At 36.6% G+C, this 23358-nt stretch overlaps 2 protein-coding genes across 3 annotated transcripts; both read right to left on the bottom strand.

Moving 5' to 3' along the window:
* Positions 1–9290: 9290 nt before the first annotated feature.
* Positions 9291–15117, bottom strand: LOC137741672 (cell division cycle protein 48 homolog). 2 transcript variants are annotated; one of them, XM_068481371.2, is made up of 10 exons: positions 14907–14980; positions 14800–14872; positions 14513–14672; positions 13813–14041; positions 12624–13390; positions 12059–12280; positions 11833–11904; positions 11449–11730; positions 10875–11234; positions 9291–9806 (listed from the first exon to the last, which is right to left on the bottom strand). In XM_068481371.2, the coding sequence occupies exons 2-10, from the start codon at positions 14826–14828 to the stop codon at positions 9513–9515; spliced, it is 2415 nt and encodes an 804-aa protein (XP_068337472.2). In that variant the 5' UTR covers positions 14829–14872; positions 14907–14980; the 3' UTR covers positions 9291–9512. The 2 variants fall into 2 exon arrangements, with proteins under 2 accessions (XP_068337472.2, XP_088535015.1); XM_088678889.1 differs by having other exon boundaries at positions 14800–15117.
* A 1114-nt stretch (positions 15118–16231) lies between these two features.
* Positions 16232–22705, bottom strand: LOC137742274 (ABC transporter G family member 3). Its single transcript, XM_068482097.2, has 12 exons — positions 22599–22705; positions 21307–21909; positions 21119–21198; positions 19971–20257; positions 19377–19548; positions 18958–19071; positions 18585–18713; positions 18240–18431; positions 17902–17988; positions 17281–17553; positions 16828–16935; positions 16232–16619 (listed from the first exon to the last, which is right to left on the bottom strand). The coding sequence occupies exons 2-12, from the start codon at positions 21776–21778 to the stop codon at positions 16362–16364; spliced, it is 2172 nt and encodes a 723-aa protein (XP_068338198.2). The 5' UTR covers positions 21779–21909; positions 22599–22705; the 3' UTR covers positions 16232–16361.
* Between the last annotated feature and the right edge of the window lie 653 nt (positions 22706–23358).

Below are 23358 nucleotides of genomic sequence, written 5' to 3' on the forward strand. Positions count from 1 at the left end.
AGAATCTTAATCCTCAATATTATGACAAAGAACAAACAGATGGAAATGTCCTATGTTACTATTTGCAAAGTTTCAGTTACACTTACAGAAGCTCCGATTGTGCAGATTTCGTGTTTTAAAATATAGCTTACCAGCATCAAATCCAGACAAAAGAAGATAATGCTGTAAAATTAATGATAATTCATTGTTTACCATCCCTAACTTTAAATTAACAGATTATATCAGTTGTTCCGAAACCCAATAGAACTGGAAAGGAAGATTACTCAAAACTGTAGAAACCGGCACACACTTAGGTAATAAAAATCTTCAACACGGCACATTGCTAGACAACAATGTACAGAATTCTCCGTTGGTTTCTGCATAAGATTTTTCAGTGTCGGTTGTGTCATGAGTGGACAGATGGAGCTATTGCGGCTTATGGTCTGACGCGGTTTGGTCCTCACATTGTTAGATGCTCCCCCTCCCAGTGGTGAGCAACTGATTATTGAGGATTTATTAGGTGTTGCTAATCCTCGCTTAGTGTCAATTTAAGTTCTTCATTTTGGACCTTTGGTCACCATATGTAGCAAAAAAAGAAAATGAACACTAGACACAATCAGATCCACCCAATACTAATACAGGGAACCCACACGGTACAAGTGAGTGCTTCAGTGCAAAGAGAAATCAACCAAACATTGAATGAAAAACCAAGTTCTTACACAAATGGCAGAACCTAATTATGGACTGCTTTCACATGTTTCAGGCTCCACCTTGCTTCCTACCAGCCACACTAAAGTTCACCTAAATTCTAATCTCACCATCTTGCTACCCCAACCCCATCTTACATTTTGCACTCCCCGTCTACTTAAAGACCGCGTTTCTCAATAGAATCCCTAAACTCATATCAGTACAGGAAGCAAATACTTCACCCATCAAAAGCAAGTTACTGAGAAGAAGCACTTATGCTCTCAGAGAAAAGCTGCTCAACTTAATTTCACCCCCCACCAAACCAACCAAGAAGCACAACCCAGAAAGATCAATTCACTCAGTTTCTTTAACCAACATTAGTTCTAAGTGTCCCCATTTATTGGCATCCCCTCAACAATAACTTGTATGAAAAAAATTCGGTAGAAAAAAAGGACCATCTTTTATGTTGGTTTTAATTAGGAAAACCCCTTACAACAGCAACCAGCTTCCTCCATAAAGATTATAAATGGTATGGGTATTGGTGGAATAACCAAATCATTGGAACTCACTTTCCTAATCACTCACAAATGCAGAATAAATCCCACAGTAATGTCAATCTTTTGTGGGCGCTCTCCATTCATGGCTTGCCTCTTTTTTATTATTTCTTGACGTTTACTTATCAACCTTTTCTTTTACAACAGAGCGGTATCTAAACTACTTTAATCTACATGAGTGCAAACACACTACTCTAATCAACTGATCTAACCTACGTCTGCCAGTTGCTTACCAACCGTCAGTGCCTAAGATTAAAATTGTAAAGCAAATCAATAATCAACAACTTCACTTTCTATATAATTAACACATGCATAAATTGGGAAGATATGCAGGTGCACAATAAATACATACATAACGCTTGGAAATGATGCTTGAAATTAATAAAATTTGGGATATCTTAGGAAGGGAAGAAAATGATATTTTGCCCACAGCTAGCTCCATCATTTACTGTGTTATCGAGTAAGGCAAAATATGATTGTCGTTCCGTTATCTTAACCACCTTATCTTAGCTGCTGGGTCTGGTCTTTATTTGGCCTTGGTTGTGAACACAATTTCAGAAATGCCATTTTCATTTTGGGGCTCAAAATGTGCATTTATTTATGGTCGGAAATTGGTGAAAATGGGACATTTGTGACTTAGGCCTTAGTTTGGTATTGTTGTCATTTTAAAAAGAATTACTTGTGTTGTGCTGTAACAATAAATAACTGTAAAATAAAGTTGTTGAGTGTTTAGTAAACTTTTGTATAAAACTGTTGTGAATATATTAAATGACTACAAATGATATGGTATTGAATGTGATATAATAATTGTTCAAGAGAATAATGTACGGGTAAAGATTGTAATTCTGTAAAATATGCAGGGTATACTTATCATTTAAAATTTCATTAAATGGGCACTGTTCACTGTATAAAAAAAAAAAAACACTTTTTTTTTACCATACTTCTGCTTTTCTATACTTTTATGCTGTCATTAATAGCACCTTTTTTTTTTTTTTTGTTTTACCAAACACATTTGATGTTTCAGATTTTTTAATAAGCTACCACAATCCCAAATTAGCTCTTAATCATAAGGAGTCGTTTGATAATCATTTCAATGTTTAAATTTTAATTTTAAGTTTCTACATTTGAGTTTTGATTTTAACAAAAATGGTAATTATTTCAGTTTTTGTTTATGTAGAACTTCGTATATGGTTTGAGGTCATAATAAAAGCGCACGTGACAAAGAGTATGTAGCATTTTTCAGAGTTAGGATGAGCGTGTGATAAAAATTGTCTGCTAGTGTAGTCCCAAGGTCATGAATCATGGTGAAGGTTATGGGGCCTAAAACGTGTTTGCAATCAATAAGAGTTATGGATGCCAAATTTTAGAACGGGAATGCAAGTTTTTTGACCCAGAATCGATGAATGAGAAAGGAAAAAAAAACAGAAAGCATGGATAGATTTCCAAATTTTAAATTTAACTTTGGAATCAGTATTTTTTTTTTTTTTTTTTTTTTTTTCGAAAAATGACAATTTGAATTGGTTGCTGAACAAGTTTTCAAACAAGTGATAAGAGTTATAACATTTACAAACCTTCTATTTGGCTATTTACCGTGAGCAAACGTATTAATGACGTATTCACGACGTCCTTCGTGTTTGTTGTGCTCTAAATATCTAATATTTGTAGTTGTGCAGATATTCCCATGGGACGTGTGACTCAATCAACTTGAATCTCATACATTAAGGATCAGTTTACTAATCCGTAATTAAAAGGGGAGGAATTGAATTGATGATGAATTAAATTAATGAGGGGTTGAAATGGGGAGGAGTTGGAATTGGATTCATGTAGTAGCTCTTTACTAAAGTTTTCTGGAATCAGAATAAAAATAGTATTGATTTCGTCTAAGTTATTTATTAATTTACCAAAATCGGAATATAATCCAATACTAAAATGCCCTTATCCAGAATATATATAATAAATTGAATTATTATTTATGTACTAATTAATAAAAAATTATTTATTAAAAGAATGAAAATAAATAAAATAAAAAATAAAGAAACCCTAACCAATATTATCCTTTTCTCTTTCGTCAAAAAAAAAACAAAATCTCATCCTTCTGTTCATAGAAACCCACTCCTCATCGCCACTGTAACTCTCTCTCTCTCTCTCTCTCTCTCTCTCAATCCATTGCATTATGATTTCAAGATTATCTGTTTCAAGTTCTCGGCATCTCATGGCAAGTGGATTTGGGTTGGGTTGATGCTATGTAGTGGTTGCGGTGATTAGGGAAGGAGTGGCACTAGACAAGGGCGTTGGGTAGCAGAGGATGGATTTCCGTTGGTAATGCAAAGGGTAGTGTTGGAATTTTCAAAATAAAGTGAGGGTATAATTGGTTGAAGATTCACATTCCGGATTCCCCATAACACTTGGAATTGGATTACTACCTACATCTAAGGAATCCAATTCCTCCAATATAAGGAATTGAATTCCAAAATTTGTGTGGGCCCCGCTGCTATTTTCAATGTTTAGTAAACCCTGGAATACTCCGCAATTGAAATTTAATTCTACATTTTCATTCCAATTACAAATATGTAAACACGCCCTAAATAGTTTCGACCACAAAACAAAAACAAAAAGAACGTCATACATTTTTAGATTTCAAAAAAATGTTTCTACTTCTGAAACATGGAATACTCCACATGCACACGGTGTGATTGCATGCATGCATACGTAACCTCATCTGTTTTATGGGTTGTAAAAGTTTAAACTCTAGATGTTCGAGTTTAAAGCTCATTTCATGCCCGGTATTTTATCATCAAAACTCTTGTTTTAGTTGCGGGTAAGAAAAGATGCCTGTAATACTATTAAAATAATGTTACTCTAGCCTTATTGAGTATAATATGTCCTACTGTATTGATACCATTAATTAAGAGATTTAACTTTTATGTGAAATGTAGTTGCTGATATCTGCTATTCTCAAACAAACTAATTTTGTAATCGACAGCAAAACCAAACCCACCCAACTCTTCCGGGAATGGCATTTTGCCATGATAGTCGAATTAAAAGTTGTAACTCATGATTGCAGCATGTACATTCATTCTTTCTTTCATAACTTACATTAGTGTCTTCACTGATAAAATACATAATTTCTTCCCACTTGTTTCATAAATATGATATGAATATTAGGCATTAGCATTTTGTTGCTTGGGAGGCAATTTTAATATGGTGGTGGATAAAAATCCTAATTATCTTCACCAAGAAAGTAGTTGGCCTATTTTCTGTTTTAATTATTGTTTTATTTAATAGTTGATTGCTTATGGGTAGATGATGTTAATGAGATCCTTAATTTAGAAGAGTGAGTAATTTGCTCATTGCTGCCTTTCTACTTGCATACTCATGGAGAGATTTTTTAACATGTCCAGAATACAGGGCATGATACTACATGTTATTATATAATTAGAGGAATACTTAAAAAAAAAAAATTAAAAAAAAAATTCCTCTCATTGTATAATAACATATGGTGTACTACCCTGTGTTTCGGGCACACTGAAAAATCTCTCCATCCCATGGGTGTACCACCGTATCCACAAAATTTGGAATTAACGAAGCCATTCGTTTCCTTAATCATCATGAGAAGTTAAACTCTTGATATACACAAAATTAACAGAGGGAGATTTGAATTTGAAACCTCAGATTCAAGAAATGATGTTCTTAACCAACTAAGCTATCAGTGCCTTGCAAACTCAACTCATTTTAATGTATTTGAATCAAGCCTCAAGCTCACTGGCATATGTTATGCCCGAAGTACTATATACAATGATAATTTGAATTAGTGACATACCTTTTAATTTGTTTGAGTATGCATTGAATTCAAATCTAACCTAAAATTAGGAAGAAATATCATATCCAAATTGTTATTAATCTCACATCTCTTATGTATTTTGTTAAATTCATATTCATCTTTCATTATGCTCGTGATTACCGAATAACAAAAGGTAAGTGCACAGCCAAATACTTATTAAATCCTGAAGTTATTGGGCTTCTATGAAGTTTCCCTTTCACCAGAAAGAAGTGGTCACTTAGCACCTCCAGCTCTCGATCAAAATTTTCAATTTTTTATTTTTTTGGTGGGAAACATTAGGTTAGTTTGGAGAAAAATAATGAAGGATATTAAGAAACCGAGTGCAAACCGTGCTATGACAGAAAACTCACGGACATCCTCCTTCCTGCACAGTCTAAAGAAGCATGTACCAACCACAACCCCAACACTAATATTACAAAGACAATGAGCTGTGCAACCTCCTGCATTGTTCAGCTACTCACGAGCTTATTTAAGACCCCTTTCCAATTCCCCCCTCCTTATATAAACCTCTCAAAACTTCCATACACTTCAAACCCTTACAAACCAGAAAAAATAAAAATTCAAAACATATTCCCGATATGTCTACCTATCTTCTCCCCGTTGGACTCTTTTGTTCCTTACTCTTGTTGTCTGGTTTTGACATCTCTATGGCTGCAAGAAACATCCCATCTAGCGCTCCGAGCACGATGGTGAGGCCTCTGGTTACTGAAGGACGAGATCGCTACGTGAGCATGAAGCCTCGGGACTTGAATCCCAAACAAGAAGTTTTTCATGGGAGGGAAGTGAAGGGTTGCTTGCCGAAAGGGTTTACGCATGCATCGGCTCCTAGCCGGTTTGTGAACTATCACGCACTTGGCTCAGGGTGTTCTTCTGCTAAGGTTTCCAAGAAACCTTGATGCCGGAAAGGTATTCAATGGGTGCTTTGTATATGATTTTGGCATTTATGCGTGGTGGATTTGAATGGGGAATAAGTGTTATTGTATATGCCGGTTATACATAACATTGTCGCTCACAGTATGTATGTGAGTCTCACTATTTTATAGTGGATCAAACATTGTATGTTGTGAGAATATAATCGGCACATACAATAATTCTTGAAAGGAGATGGACCAAGAAAGTTATGAATTTAAAACATAGTTTTGGGTCGTGATGACAAAATGAGAGAAGTGTTGATTTTTTTTTTTTTTTTCTCAAAAATTCATTTGTGTGAGTTTAATTTGTTACGTTTTTCTTCACCTAGGTGGGTGATGGTTGCATTTATCTTATATATATGTATGAAGTTTTTGAACCAGTGCTTCTCCAATGTGTGATTCTTTCTTTTTCTTTTGCTTTTGAATACATCTCTCCTTAGTCTCCTATATGACTAATATAATCATGGAATGCCAAATGGAAATACTTCATATGAAATTTGAAGAAATAGTAATTAATTATTTTGGCTATTAAATTCCCGTAATTTATTTATGAAGTGTAAAGGAAGATAGAGGCCAAATTAAATTGGAAGTTGAGGGCAGTAAAAACCTGGCCTAGCTTAACATTAGCTGAGCAATTCACCAACCAAAATAACTACACTCCTGCGATCGCGACGTATGAGTTTCATCAAGTTTTCATTTGTCCATTTATTCATTTATCCATTTTGCAACTAATCTAGGCCTTTGAAAAAAGAGAGATGCTAAGGAGACTCTCAAAAGTGAAACTTTTCACGGATTCTATATCATATTATGTTTTTAGCACAATTTATTATAATATCAGCACAAAAATTGACGTTAATTAAAGAGGTAGAATAGAATCCATATAGAGAGTCGCACTTTAGAAGAATTCTTTTAGCATTTCTCTTGAAAAAATGAGATGAAAAAACGAAGCCCTCCATCCAGTTTGGGTGTTACTTTCTTTTCCCGTGAAAATCAGACAAATATGTCCCCACTAACAATTCAGTCTTCAGAATGTAATGAGAAATCAAGGCAATAACTAGATCTAATTTAGAGATATAATTGAAAAGCTAAGGGTCTGTTCGGCAATCACTTTATAGATAACATCTAAATTATCTGTCTAGTAGAGATAGAATCCATAATATAAGTAGGGCAATTGAAGAAATGAATAACGAAAATATAAAACAAAAGACACAAATAAAAACAGAAAAACAAAAACCAAAACCCATTTTAAATTTCAATGTTTAGTTTTCATTTTTCCGTCCCCCTCACAATACTTCTTCATCTCTTTCCTCATTATGAAATTGTAGCAATAGTCCTTCAATTTTAATTAAATTGGAGCAATGGTCCCTCAACTAAAAATTCATTACCATTGGTCCCTCAACTCATCAAAATATGCAGCTATTATTTTTTTCGTCAACTTTGTCAAAACGAGTTATGTTGGAATGACCATTCCTACAATTGGGATCCCTCAACTTATCAAAACATGTAGTTATGGTCCTTTTCGTCAACTTCCAGAATTTTGCCAAAATTAGTTTATGTTGGAAGGACCATTGCTACAATTGGATTAAAGTTGAAGGACTATTTCTCCAGTTGGATTAAAGTTGAGGGCCCAATGGTAATGAATTTTTAGTTGAGGGACTATAGCTACACGTTTTGATGAGTTGATGGACCAATAGTAATGGATTTTTAGTTTAGGGACCATTGCTCCAATTGAGTTAAAGTTGAGGAACAATTGCTACAATTTACTCTTTTTTCATATCTCAAGCATAAATAGTGAAGGTAAAAAATCAAAAGCAAAATGATTGTTTATATTGACCCATGCTGAAAAATAAAATCACAGTCGAAATATCTAACTATTTAGAGAAAGGCCCTTTGACCTAAAGCAATGTTTGAATGAAGAATTTAAGATTTCCAAGAAATTCTAAAATAATGGAATTTGAAATGTTAGAAATTTATTTTCTAAAATTCATGAAATTTTTTTTTTTTTAGGTACCTAAAAGAATAAAGAAATACAAATACGGGGTTTAATGTCACATCCCAGCTCAACTCTGTCGTAGCACGATATTATCCACTTTTGACCTCAACCACGCCCTCACGGTTTTGTTTCTATTATCCACTTTGGACCTCAACCACGCCCTCACGGTTTTGTTTCTGGAAACTCACACAAGAACTTCCCAGTGGGTCACCTATCTTGGGAATGCTCATACCCGAACTCGCTGAACTTCGGAGTTCCGATGGAATCCCAAACCAGTGAGGCCCCAAAAAGCCTCGTGCTAGGTAGAAATGGGAATATACATATAAGGCTTACAGGATTCACTCCCCTGAGCGATGTGGGATGTTACAATCCACCCCCTTAGGGGCCCAACGTCCTCTAATGAGCTCCCAAAAAGCCTCGTGCTAGGTAGAGATGGGAATATACATATAAGGCTTAGAGGATCCACTCCCCTAGGCGATGTGGAATGTTACATTTAATATGTATCTAGAGTCATTAATATATATATATATGTGAGAAATAATTTTTAGGAAATGTACTAGTGCAGGTGGAGCTGATGGTGACGACAAGGGAGATGACAGTATATGATGGTGGTGGTGGTGGCGGCGGCGACGGCAACAACAGTGATGATGGTAAGTGGTGGTGACGGTGATGGTGGTATAGGTGGTGGTGGATACAGAGGCAGTGATGGTGGGGGCAGGCGGCGGCATTGGCGGTGTTAAGTAGTGGTGAAAGTGACGGTGATGATGGTGTGTCGTCAGCAACGGCGACAATGATGGTGAGCGGTGGTGGCAGAGTCGATGGTGATGGTGGGTGGTTGTGGTAGGAGTGGTGACGATGGTAAATAATGGTGGTGGTGGTGGTGGTTATAGTGGGTAGTGCTGGGAGATAATGATGGCTACCCATAGTTGAGTTTTTTCATTTTTTTTAGACACCCATGAAAATTCAAAATAACAACTATTTATGTGCAATTTAAACTTACTAATTTAAACTTACTAATTGAAGGTCCCACATTCTATTTATTGCCCACCTAAAAATTTTAAATTTCTATACTTACAAAATCCAAAAAAGAGAATAAAGAAATTAGCGCATGTTAATTTGTAAATCCCTACTTTTACCCAAATTTCAAGTTTATATCCCTCATCCATACTGAGGGTTAATTTTGTTTCTAATTCCTTCACAAGCCAAAGATGGAAAAGCAATAAAATAACGTTTTCTAGTCTCTTTCCCAACATCATCCTAACTAGCGTTCATCCAATACAGACAACGTAGCTACTTAAAGATAACAAATCCCATGAACAAAGTAGTTAGCCTTTTCCAATCCATCCATCCATCGATAAAAATACGATTAACAGCGTAATAAACTTACAAACATCATGCTATCCTACAAAAACCCACAAACTCTTTAGTACATAAAAGACTTGAGAGTCATAACTGTGGAAAGAAAAGCCTTCCCAAGGGTGATAACAGGAGCCGACAAAGGCATCTCGTTAGACAGAAATGCCTTGGGAACCATGCATATATAAATACTAACCATACAAATCGTCTTCATCAGCCGCACCAGCAGAAGTTGCGAATGCATCAGAACCAGTTGTCCCAGTTTGTGTATTTTCAGTAAACTTAAACTCAGTTCCGAAACCCCTGGACTGCTGCAAGGTCTGAGCAAAGGCCTGGTATTTGCGTATATCAGCATCGCTGACACTCCTACGAGCATATTTCATCGACTCCTCAAAATGAGCAGCTTTAATCTCCGCCACTTCATCGTCAATGTCCTCATCCATAGAATCTGGATTTTCTGCTCTCCTTCTCTCCCGCTCAATATCCTGCAAACACACCAAATCTTAATGATATATAGATCTAGTGCAGAATTTGACAGCCCGTTTGGAATTCTCTTTGAGTTCCACTTTTTTTAACTCAAAAATAAGTTTCGAGTCACAAGTTCAAGATTCTTGTTTGATAGTCCACTTCTCAAAAACTGAACTCAAAAAATAACTGAAAAGCCTTGTTGTTGAACACACAAAAAGTTTGTTTTATAACTTTTTGAAACTTTTTAGAGATCTCTCTCTCTGTCCCCTCACTTGAATCCCCCAAAGCCATCACCTCCACCCCTCCCTCCCATGGGCGAGATTAATTGACGGTGGCAAATGGCCACTGGCAATGGTGGCGCACTGACCAAACAGGCATCCCTTGCGGAGTCGGGGGTGACTGGTCAGGGTTTATGGAGTCAAGGGAACGGCCACCGAACTGGGCGGCACGGAAGTGGAGGGAGGCGGTTGTCGGGGACTCAAAAGAGATGATATGATAGAATTTTTGAGAAGTTTGAGTAGTTAAAAAATTTAAATCAAACAGGTCCTAACTTTAGAATGTCTACATGCAGTAAATATCAAGCCAAGTCTACGAGGTCCAAACTTTCGGTATGCAAACAAGAAAGGTTCTTGCATGCTTCAGCAAATGAAACGACATACCAGTCATTCCCTGTCTGCATAAAGAAAATATTGCCATATAAAGTCCCCACCAGCTACAACCCAAAGAGAGGAACAGAACAAAATCCGACATGCAAAGGTTTGAAAATCAAATTGGGATCCAAACCAAATTAACAGCTCTGAACAAGCAGAGCTTGCAATTTCCAGAACTCACTTGCATAAGCAGAGTTTGTAATTTCCAGGACTCACGACACTGAAGTTTGCACTTCATATTTGATCAATTTTACACCAACTAAATCTTAAAAGTCCAACCAAGACTACATGCGATCCTTTTATTTTTCTTCCTCTATTGTTGGTGAGATCATGCGAATTTAAGTTATCAAAAATCACTACTAGTCTATATGTGCATCAATGGGAAGCTAAAGTTACTAAACATTTGAAGAACTAGAATGACAAATGAGGACGTACCTTTTCTATATTCTCTCTTATGGCATACTTGCATGAGCGCTGGCAGATCTCTGTGATATCGGCCCCACTAAAGCCCTGTGTATATCTAGCCAGTGCTCTCAGATCAACATCCTTTGAAACAGGTGATTTTCTCAAGCAGGATTTAAATATTTGGAAACGTGATTCTTCATCTGGAAGAGGAATGTAAATCAATTGGTCAAGCCGGCCAGGGCGTAGGAGTGCTGGGTCAATGATGTCAGGTCGGTTTGTGGCCCCAATAATGAAAACAGTCTTTTTTGCAGACATGCCATCCATTTCAGTCAGGAGTTGGTTAAGAACACGATCAGCAGCACCACCTGCATCCCCAGAACTGCTTCCCCTCTGCAACAATCAGTGGAAAGTAAAATGAAGACCAACAAACCAAAAGGAAAATAACGACAAGAAATAAATCAATTCACTTAGCTAATTAACTTTCAGCAACTCAAATTAAAAGGCAATTAGAACCAAATTTCATACTTCAGGTAGCTTTAATTTATACAAAATTTTATGTGAATAGATAATAGTAAATAAAAGTTAATCTGATCAGGAAACAGACCTGCGTAGCAATGGAATCAAGCTCATCAAAGAAAAGGACACACGGTGCAGATGATCGAGCCTTGTCAAAGATTTCTCGCACATTGGCTTCACTCTCACCAAACCACATGGTTAGCAGTTCGGGGCCCTTAATACTGATGAAGTTAGCTTGACATTCATTTGCAATCGCCTTGGCCAAAAGAGTTTTCCCACATCCTGGGGGCCCGTAGAAAAGTACTCCTTTAGAAGGTGACATGCCAAATTTCTCAAACTTCTCCGGGTGCTCAACAGGATATTGAACGGTCTTTTAAGCAAACAAGGCAGGAATTACAAAGAGTTAGCTGTAAGCACTGCAGATAAAAAATTACAAGATATGAACATAATAGCAATAAATAAAGATTATTACCTCTTGTAACTCCCGCTTAACATTCTCAAGGCCTCCAATATCCTCCCAACTGACATTAGGAACTTCGACAACCTGCACCACATCAAAGTTGAAACAAAGATTTTTAAAAAAAATATTTTGAAAAATAAAATTTTCATATATATAAAGAGAGGACTCCTTCATATCTCAAAGATATAAATCAACAGTTCTATACATTAGACAGGATCCAAGCGAAAGAATCACTCACTGTTTCACGCAAAGCAGATGGATTGCTTGTTCCAAGAGCAGTCTGGAAGTGCTCGTTTGTAACAGCCATTGAATTAAGTATCTCTGCATCAATGGATTCGTCTTCCAAGTCTATCACATCCATCTTCTCCCTAATACATTGCAGAGCAGCTTCAGTGCAGAGAGCAGCAAGGTCAGCACCAACATACCCATGAGTATCCTTGGAAATCCTCTCTAGATCAACCTGTACAGCAGGAAGCATCATTTAGAACACCTGAATAGAGATAAATAATGAAAATGGAAACCAAATTGGCATTTAAGTGAGAAACTTTGACAAACTGTAGTGCCAGCTCTGAAAAAATATCCAGATACTTCGTACTTATAGGATGGGCCATCTAACCTAAGCTTCAGTATGCTCAGATAATGTGTCTAACTTGAAGTTTTAATAATTTTAACTTAAGGTTTCACCACCTTGATTAACCAGATCTGTTTATACTTGGGAACCAAAGCAGTCATAATGTATTCCAGATACAGCAAATGTTTTACCTTAGTAAAAACTTAGTGAATAAAGGAGAGGTTCAACTTACATCATCAGAGAGTTTCATGTTCTTTGTGTGTATGCGGAGAACTTCAAGGCGCCCCACTTCATCAGGAACACCAATGTCTATCTCCCTGTCAAACCTACCAAACCTTCTCAAAGCCGCATCAATACTGTTTGGACGATTTGTAGCACCAATAACAATAACATGGGCTCGAGATTTCAGTCCATCCATCAGAGTCAAAAGCTGGGAGACAATCCTCCTTTCAACTTCACCATGTGTCTTCTCCCGCTTAGGAGCAATTGAGTCTAGCTCATCGATAAAGATGATGGATGGAGCATTCTTCTCCGCTTCTTCAAATGCCTTTCTGAGATTGCTCTCACTCTCTCCAGCCAATTTTGACATAATCTCTGGTCCGTTAATGCAAAAGAAAAAAGCACCAGTTTCATTGGCAACAGCTCTGGCTATTAATGTCTTTCCTGATCCCGGGGGTCCATAAAGTAGAATTCCTTTCGGAGGTTTAACACCAATTGATTTGAAGAGTTGGGGATGCCTTAGTGGAAGCTCTACTAGTTCACGGATTTGAGCCATCTGCTTCCGAACACCACCCACGTCATCATAACCAACTTCATCCAACCTTTCCTCATCCTCCCTTTTCACGGGTTCCCCCTCACAGAAGATCTCCGTGTCAGGGGCAACCACACAATATTCTCCTGGGTCAGTTTCAATGACCTTGAACTCTACACTTCTCATTCCTCCTCTGACAAGGAACAGATCTCCTTTCTTCACAGGGCGATAAGCTTCCAAGAAGTAAGCTGCAAACCAAACAAGGGGATAGCGCAAGCCAAGTTTTAGTGTCCAAGTCTCAAGAAAAAATCTAAAAAACTTCAATCCAAAACAAAATGGCAGACAGCATGCTGAGGTAGTCCAAATCATTTGGCATCAAACTTACAATTTTTCTACGAAATGGAGTGAACAGTTAAATGGAGTAGGAAGCAATCCTAATAAACACTAACCATTAATGTAGATGTAACATTAACGCTTATAAAAGGCTACCAAGAGGAACAAAAAAAAACGAGAAAAGCACACTAATCTGTTCCTAGAGCAACAATCACCACAATGACCCTGGGAAAGTCAAATGTAGGTGGTCTTGGATGGGCCTGAATAAACAAGTACAACACAGAGATAAATATTTTAAAAGTAAAACAAATGACCACCAAAGAGGTCAACAACTCACGTTTCAAAAAGGCATCAAAGAGATTTCCTGTAACTCCTTCAATAGAGTCATCAATAGGCAAAATGTGAACACGCTTCCCATACTTAACATCAGGGCATTGATGTACAGACACAACATCTCCAAGTCGAACCCTTAAATTTGACCTGACAACCTTGTTCATCCTGATTCTTGGCTCTTCACAGGTGTCATCAGCAAGTGCAATGCAGATTGTGTCTTTTCGTTTCTTTCCCTGAAAACCCAATCGCAAATAATAAAAATACATATATGACGTAAATCAGAACCTCCGAAAATTAAAAAAAAAACAGCGTCATAAAAATAAAGTATTGACATAAAAACACTTGGGTCTTACTCCGTTGATAAAATCCACGTAACGAATATCTATTTGCATCAGGATGCTACCTAACAGGTCCCAAACAAGTAAAACTGATAACTTTCCACCTTTTATTAATTCTAACTTAAACTTCCAAACCAATGAATACAGAACAACCTAATTCTAGGTTTGAACTATATTTGCAATTTCTACCACAATTCACGATCTAAAGTAACTTGCTTCATAGAAATACAGATTATGAAACAAAAAAAAAAAAATTGCCCTAAAACCTCATCCCAACAAAACCCTGGCGTGAAATTTTAATTTTCAAATTTTTTTACAAGCTACCCTAAATCTTATTTTTCTGATTAGATTGAAATAAAGCAGTACCTTGATGAGGATAGTGTCACCGCGGAAAAACTGGAGCTTTTCCATGGTTTCGGGATGCATTGAAACGACGGAGTTATCGTCGTTTAGAGCTTCATCAACGACGAGACGGTTCGGCGACTTTTTCCGCTCCAAAATTGCCGTCGAGAAGTCCTTCTTCTTCCTGCAAAACGATGAAATCCCCAATCAGAATTTCAAAAATCTACGCAAATACAAACGGAAAAGAAAAACTTCGATATATGAAAATTGTGGAAAATGAAAACAAAATTAATGGCAGCGGGTTGACTCACGAGTCGGACGATTCGGCCGGGTGAGCCATGGTTGGAGAATTTCAGAGATCAGGAACTATGGTAGACGGAGGGGGAGAGAGAGAGAGAGAGAGAGAGAGAGAGAGAGAGAGAGAGAGAGAGAGAGATGGAGTGTGTGGGAGGATTATCTTTCAGGGTCTGAGTTTTTATGGGGGATGACTTGTTTGGCAGGAAATTCGGAGAAATAATTCTCACTAGTGGGACTGTTTGGTTATATGGAGAGGCAGTAACCGGAATTGGAATTGGAAATCGGGACAGAGTAATTAGAAACTTCCAAACTTAGCTCATCTCCAATTATTTAAAAAAGAAAAGAAAAATAGAGTTATTTAAGGCTTAAAGTTCAAAATTTAGGAAGAGGAACCTCTCCTGATCCATTTTATGGGGATCCTAGGGATCTCCACATTCTACCCGTTCATCGTATATCGTGCGGTCTGTTTACGTCAAGTACTATTTGTGTTTAATTTTAAATAATAAAAATTCAAATGATTTCTAATCGCACGATGCATGATAAATGATTAAGAAGTGAAGATCTCTAGGATCCCACAATTTGGATCCAGATGGGTTCCAAATTCCAAAATTTAACCTCAAAGAGTTAGTTTATTGGAAAACGAGCAAAAGTTTAAAATTTCTAAATCGAGTTTGAATTTCACGAATGCATTTTAGAGTTATTAAATTTGACTTGGAAGCTAAAAATGTGTTGTCTCCTCATGTGGTACCACAAAATAAACCAAATTCATCGTTATCCTTATTTGTGGCAATCTTAACTTAAAAAGAAAAGCAATTAAAATTTTAATTTTCTTTTGGTTTTAGTATTAAGAAAATTACAAAGTAATGATGAATCTCACATATAAATGATTCCGTTATAGAGTATTACTTTAGGAAAGTTTTATTGTAGCATAAGTGTTGTCACCAATCACCATGGAGTGGAATGATGATTTGATTGGACAAAAATACCAGAAGTTTTGATTAGTAGTTATTAGGGTTACTTGCCTCTCCTGCTTTGATTCAAGCAATATTCTACCCTAATTTAAACTACAAGAAGAGTTATTTGAATTTTAGCACAGATGGGAGGGAGTACATTGCTCTAGACGACTTGACTACTACCAGTCCCAAGTCTACAAACAACGAGATTACTCCCCTCACTCATACGTACCGAACTTTTTCGACTGTAATAATCTAGTCCTCATTAATTGAAGAATAATACTATTCACAAACTCTTTTTTGCCTCCCACTCTTGTTAAATTTTGACCACTGATCTTCAATTCACTCGATTTGACGGCTAGAAATCGAAAAGTGTGTAAGGGGTAAAAATAGGTGTGTATAGCATCACCCTATTTGAAATGAAAATCAGGCATGAAATGCAGATCTCAGGTCTGTAAGCATTCAAAATAACAAGGAGTTGGCAACAAAAGAATAATCAGCAAAAGCACCCTAAAACGTGCACTTTCTCATTCATAGACGATAAAGGTACATGCCAAAGGCTGCATGAAGTTACAAAAATGTGATGGCTGAAATACAACACTAATGGCCAGTGGCAACTTCATTCATCTTGCACTGTTTGTATCATGATTACACTTCAAAATCTTACGTATATACTTTTTGTCGCCTACACGAAAGTACAGTGAAACAAAGAAAAGAACACGATACCCGACAGCCATTAGAAACAAGATCAGTAAATTTTCCCACTTGGAATTGCTGTCCGGGGAGATGTCATATGCGTTACTAAGTGCTTGATACCCGGATATGGTCCTTACCTGCCCAACTGGAAAGGATGTCCCTACGTACTCATTCTCCAACAGCCCCTGTAACAGGAAGGTAATGGTTACGAATGTTCAGTTAAAAAAACATATTAAAATTAACCAACTAGTTCCAAAACATCACTCCGGAATGTTTTGTTTTCCCTTCCCAAATTCGAGAAATTTGAAACTAAGCCAGGTTGCTCAACAATTGTTTTTCAGCGTTGTTATGCAGCAAGGAAGAAAATACATGGGACTAAGTAAATCCTCTTGCCTGTATAGAGTATGTATGGAAAGCTAAATAGGATACTGGATATTTCCACACTGGTCCAGGCAAAGCATTTCGAATTCTGAAATAGCCCGCGGATAGCATCATTACCACCTGAAATTCCATATGTATTCAATGTAAGATTAGGGAAGGATAGGAAACTGATTATAACGTTATAACACCGCCAATCTTGATCAGAAAAGCAAAATTACAATTTATATCACGGACATTCATTGATATGATACCTGAGACAATTTTATTGCACACCATGCCATAAAACACAACTGCGACGTATTTTATGATTTGGTTTCACAGTTTAGTTTATCCAAGCCCATACCAAATTTAATGATCTTTGACCAGGAAAAAGCAGTATGATTTACCATGCGGAAAAATGTAAAAGTTCTTGTTCGTTTGCAGATGACTTCAAGTACATTATTTCGTTGAGATAGAGGAACTTACTTGTATGCATATCAGAGTGAGGGTGCTCCAGAAAACATCTTGCCATAAAGAAACAACCACCAGCATTATCCCATCATTTACTAAGAGGCACATGAAGAAATTCAGCATGAAGTACATCAACAAGCTAAACTCATCATGCAATCCTATAAGGAAATAGAAGACGACACTTGATGGGATGGAGATGAGAAACAGGAACGGGATGCTCGAGAGAAGCTGTCCACATAAAAAGACTAGTGCCCCCAAATGGTGGTTCGATTCTTCACTGGCATATATCTACAGTATCCATAATCAGTTTATTAGAAGAATCACGAAAACAATGAACTTAACTTATTACAGTTTTTATAAGAATGTCCTATAATTTCCTTGAGAAGACCAGCTACTCAACTGGCAATACTAATACCTTATCATCATCGCAAATAAATGAAATGTCTTTAACACTGCTGAAGTTTAAACTGAGAGATAATTTTGGATCTCTAAATCTTGGGTTCTTTCAAGAAAAAACTTAATACCAGCATAACTCATATAATTAATCTACCAATGTTGCCACTATATTAATCATAACAAGGCAAACTTTCACACTACGTTAAGTCAAAATCTAAGACATGAATCAATCAGGATTACCTTGATTTCTTTGATATATGCAGGTACTCCAGAAATGCTTAGCAGTGCGGTAAACGAAATAAATACAAATATCGCAGCAACTTTTGTCTGCATATAAAAGGTTTAACATTATTTAGAATATATCACATGCTCCAGCAGCGTTTGCTAGTGCAGTACAGAACAAAAATAAACATTGCTGCAACTCAACTTGACCGCATGCGAGAGTAAAAATTTTGAAAGAAGTGTTAAATTAAGAAAGTGGCATTCATAAAGGAGAACTGAAAACAATTTCCGAAATATGCAATCGACTTTTATTTTATTTTCTCGGTGATTGAAAAAGGTGATGCTAAGTAACTCACCACAACTGAAGACAAAGAATGGCCTGAGCCAGAAAATACTGTTCCAACGGAGAGTGTAAAAATCATATAAAGAACAAGACGAAGCCAGTAGTATTTCCAATCCCTTGACATTATTAATAACGATCTCCAAGTTAAAACTGCTATCCGTGTAGCAGCTCCAGCCCTTCCCTTGCTTTTAAGTACCAGACCTTCCTATAGAAGCATATGCACATCAGAAGTTAACAAAGATTACAGAACCCAATATATATGCCAATATGTAAACATAACCAAATTATGGAACACCATATGGAAAACAGGAAACTTCCAATATAAAACAGAAATCACAGCTGCATATCAAATTTTTACCTTATCTGTGAGTCTCAGTATCATAGTTTCAACTGCAGCAGCATCTGCTGATGTTTTATAAGTTGCTTCGAGGGTGCGTATTGCCACAGCAGTATCCATGTTCACCGATGAAAAATCTCCGTTGTCATCCTGTCATCACGTTGTAGTTCATGCAAAGCATATGTTAAACAAAGTGAATATCCCACTAAAGTCTAAGACATATTGGACCACAGTTATTATGGCGAATTCATAACAAACTATTGTCAGCCATCCTTCCACTTTTAAGTCAAAATAAAAACATACAGTCCAACAATTTTGAAACTTCTCAAAAGGAAAATTATAATGTACGAATTTAAGGTGTAGAATTAGGAAAACTGCAGCATCCTGTACTTACCTGCCAATTTTTGCATGTTGAAATGATCTTGTCGAAATCTGTATTTATTGCCCGTAAAAAGTGATCTGACGGACTTTGCATAATTGGACAAGGAAATCCGGCATTTGAGAAGTGCTGAATCAACATAAAGTGTATGTTAGCAGTTATCTACAATTCTCCAATTAGCTCCCAAAAACATAAAAGAACAAAAAATAAATAAAAATAAAAACACGAAATTTTAGAATTTTAATTTTTATAACATAATCAGTTTCTTGAATGTCTTCTCTTACGCAATAATCTCAACCATATGAAACACACAACACTAATAAGAAAATAGTACCTTGTTTAAAATGTTAATGACAAACCAGACTAATTTTACGGTCAGCGAGTCCAGAATTAAAAAGTAAATGACAAAACAGACTTATTTAAATGTCATTTACCTGCAAACAAGCCAAGGTTTCTCCAAAAAACAGGGTATTTCCATTTGAAAGAAGACATATCCGATCAAAAAGGCCAAATACTTCTGTGCTGCTTTGGTAAATGGTAAATATAATGGTGCAACCCGTACTTGCAAGTTTCTTCAGTGTTACCATCATCAGAAGTGCGGAGACACTGAAAAAAATAAAAACCACTTCAGTTATGGTACTTTAAGGAATCAAATATATATCAAAAGAAAGGCAATTGGTCATGAGCATGGAGTCCATGCGATAAACTACATATGGATAAAGGAGACCTAATCAATACAATTCAATGATGCTGCAAGATCCCTCAGGAAATAATGCAGCAACAATCCTATATTGTATCAATTCTACGGTTAGCTAAATTATTCTTGGAAATCATCAAGTTGACAACTTAGCGCACTAATATTTATATATCTTACGATTTCTTCAAAAACATAAAATGCAACTGAGAGACTTCAAAGACAATTATAGAAACTCATAATTTAGTTACACACAAAATAGTGCTACACTGACAATTTACCACACCATGGAATGGAATAATGTAGAGTGCACGGCGAACAGAATAAATTTTACCTATCAAGATGATAAAGGGGCTCATCTATGAATAAAATATGAGGCCTCATCACAAGCTCTCGAGCGATGCTAACACGCCTTCTATCACCATTTGGAAGGCCCTTCATAAGACAGTAACCACCTATCAATTTGTTTGCACAATCACCCAGTGACATGGCATGGATGGCATCCTCTACTATGCTCCTCTTCTGACAAACGAAACCAGGAAGCTGGAGCAGCGCAGAGTAATATAGAAACTCTCGAACAGTGAGGGATCCAATTAGAGTGATTTCCCTCTCAACAAAGCCCTGCGAGTTGGATTAACAAAAATGTAGCCAGAGTCCACAGACACAGAGTTAGCCATAGAAAAACAATGTGACCTTTTACACACCCCCTCCAAAACTAAAAAGTTATTAATCGTCAGTTTGGGTAAGATGACCACCATGTAATTTGCCCTGAGAAAAATCTATCAAGTGCTCCACCTAGGGGACGCGATCACGCCAATCAGGAAAAGGTTGTAAAACTTGAATGGGTCAAATTGAGAAGCCTGAAAGACTTGAGGCTAAATGGGCAATGAGAACAGCCTGGCTTTACCACACTAAAACAGGCTTGGAATGGAACTGAGACTGGTTAGACATTGCTCTAATTTTATTTTTTATTTTTTTTTATATCCAAAACTTCAGATTATTAATCATTTTTTGCATGGTTCGGAATATCCTAATGATAGACGGATGACATCTCTAACAAAAAAAACATAGCTGTTTATGATAACCCATAAGAATAAACAGATTTTAATAACCATGAAAAAGTATATCAGAATTATTATGTTTCAAATTTGATTGAACTCGTACTAAAATGTTTTGAAGAAAAGCCAATGTACACTAAAACTAATTTGAGAGCATATGCTAACAGTCACTTGAGTAACTTTTTCTTAAAAAAAATCACCAAATGTGTGTCCGAATGTAACAGAAATAACAGAAAAATGACAAGAGGAATAGTCGCGACACAGACTCATGACAAACAAAATGATGAGACAGTAAAATTGTAAGTAGAGCCCGAGACTAATTGGGTAATAGTAGGAAAGCAAATAAAACAATGTATGAGTTGCAACTTGCAAACTACATAAAAAGTAAAAACTGAACAGAATAGTGATGGTACGTGGAACTTACATATGAACCATACGGCATGTGCGACTTTGCACCATTCACAAACACCTCACCGTACATTCTGGCTGAGTGAGGCAATCTTCCTAAAGCAAGGGAAACAAACAATGCTTAGAAGTCAAGTATGCAAAAATAAGAGAAGGCACAATTCTATCGCAATTAGAAATTTAAAAGTGAGAGGGAATCTTGAGGACCTGCAAGTGCCCTTAGTAGCGTCGACTTCCCTGATTTATCAGGACCCATAATTACTGTTATAGTTCCCGGCAATGCATAACCATTCGAACTCTTCACAACCTTCTCAGAGTACTTTCTTTTCCCCTTGATTGTAACAGTCAAATCTTTCCACACAAGGGATGCCCCTGCAATCTTTCTTACAACAGTTGCACCCTCTGGTAACCCTGGGGATGGCAGGGACCCACTATTGAGCTTCGAAAGAGATGGGGAGACCGGTGTGACAGCAATATTGATGGAGTCACCTCCTTCCTCCAACCTAACATCAACATCTGTATCCTCCCATTCAGGTGAATCTTCAAATGAGATGGGTTGTCTCAGTGAGCCAGGTTTACGCAAATAGAAAAAGTTACTTGAGGGCACCCGACTTGCTGGACTACTTGCTGAAGATGAGGAAGACCTATAATTATCCGATTGTGATTGTATTTCTTCCATATCCTCTTCAAGATTACAAGCTTCAAGTCATTCTACAATAAACTTATGATCAGAAACAAACTTGAATTACTACATATGCATCGACGACACAATTCAATACTTGTCACAAAACACCCTCCTTATGCGGAATCCTGCATCAAGAACCAGCACCATAATCACTATCTGTTATATCCAAACCGTCAGAAAACAAAGTCACCCCCAATAAGTTGTTATTTATACTTAATGCTGAAATGGATTTTTTTTTACCGGTTTCATTGGCGGGAATGGAAACCCTGGACCTATCCTAATCCTAACGCATTACCACATCACCTCATCCGTCCCTCACCACCACTTGCAGAATAATGGAGCTGAAATATTGAAAAACTACATAGGTAACTGCTTTAGTGGAACATTTTAACTGCTGTTCACAAAAAAATCTGCCCAAAATAGCCATTTTGTCATCAAAAGTTAATCTTGGTAAATTTTTTTTTTTGATTATATTCATTTATTCTACGAGTAATCGGAAATGGAAACACGAACATACACGTCAAGTTCGAAACCAATCATAAAACTACAATCTGTTTCCTTCTTTCTTTAGTTTTCTCACCAACCAAATTCTGCTCTCCTGCTTAAGCCTTCAACATAAAATCATTAGCTACAAGCTAAGAGAGCAACCATATGTAAAGCCATTAAACCCAGAAATATGTATATATTGTTTCATATTTTTAAGCTTTTCTCTTTATTTCTGAGCGACCAAACACAAGTAAAAGCTTCATATCTAAACCCTAAGCTACTTCAAACAGATGAAGTAGAAGCTTGAGAGATTGAAGCAGAGACATACCTGGATCTGAGTAGGAGCTCACAGAGAGAGAGAGAGTGAGTGTGTGTCTGAAGGGTTTTGGAGTGTGTCAGTGACCAAGAGGAGCAAATTAATTTATTCAGCGGGTTATTTGACGCGCTTTTTCCTGTATATGTATGCTTTGCTTCGCTTTTTCCTTGTTTTGTCCTTATCTTTTTTTTTCTCCTATTTTGCATAATCCAAAGTGTAATGTTGGCAAAGAGCGGAATTGTACGATAGTGGTAGAAAATTGTTAAATTCTTGCATAATGATATAGATTTAAATTTAATTAATAATTAATTTAACATTTAATTTAACAAAATTTATCATTTGATTAAAAAAACAAATATATATATATATATATAATGTAGGCAAAAGAAATTCTCCACTAATGATTTATGTTTTTTTTTTCTCTTCAGGGGCAAACTTGGCATCCAATGCTCCATCCGAAGTTTCATTCCAATAATTGTGGTCCCACTCCTTCTATACTTATACATCAAATTTGAGGAGTGAGGATCATCAGATTCTTTTTGTGAGGATCCCAAGACTCTTCAAATAACATCAGTTCAGTATGCATCGCGCTAGTAGAAATTAATGTAAATTTTTTTTATTTAAAATTGAATATAAACAGTACTTGAAGAAAATTAACCGCACAATACACAATGAACAGATATAATTGAAGAATCTCGGTATTCTCACAGAGATAATCTGGCAAGAATCTTCGCTCACATTTGAGATACAAATTTATATTTACATTTATTTT

The sequence above is a fragment of the Pyrus communis genome, chromosome 11 (assembly GCF_041283825.1).
Source record: "Pyrus communis isolate YQ-2024b chromosome 11, ASM4128382v1, whole genome shotgun sequence".
NCBI lineage: Eukaryota > Viridiplantae > Streptophyta > Magnoliopsida > Rosales > Rosaceae > Pyrus > Pyrus communis.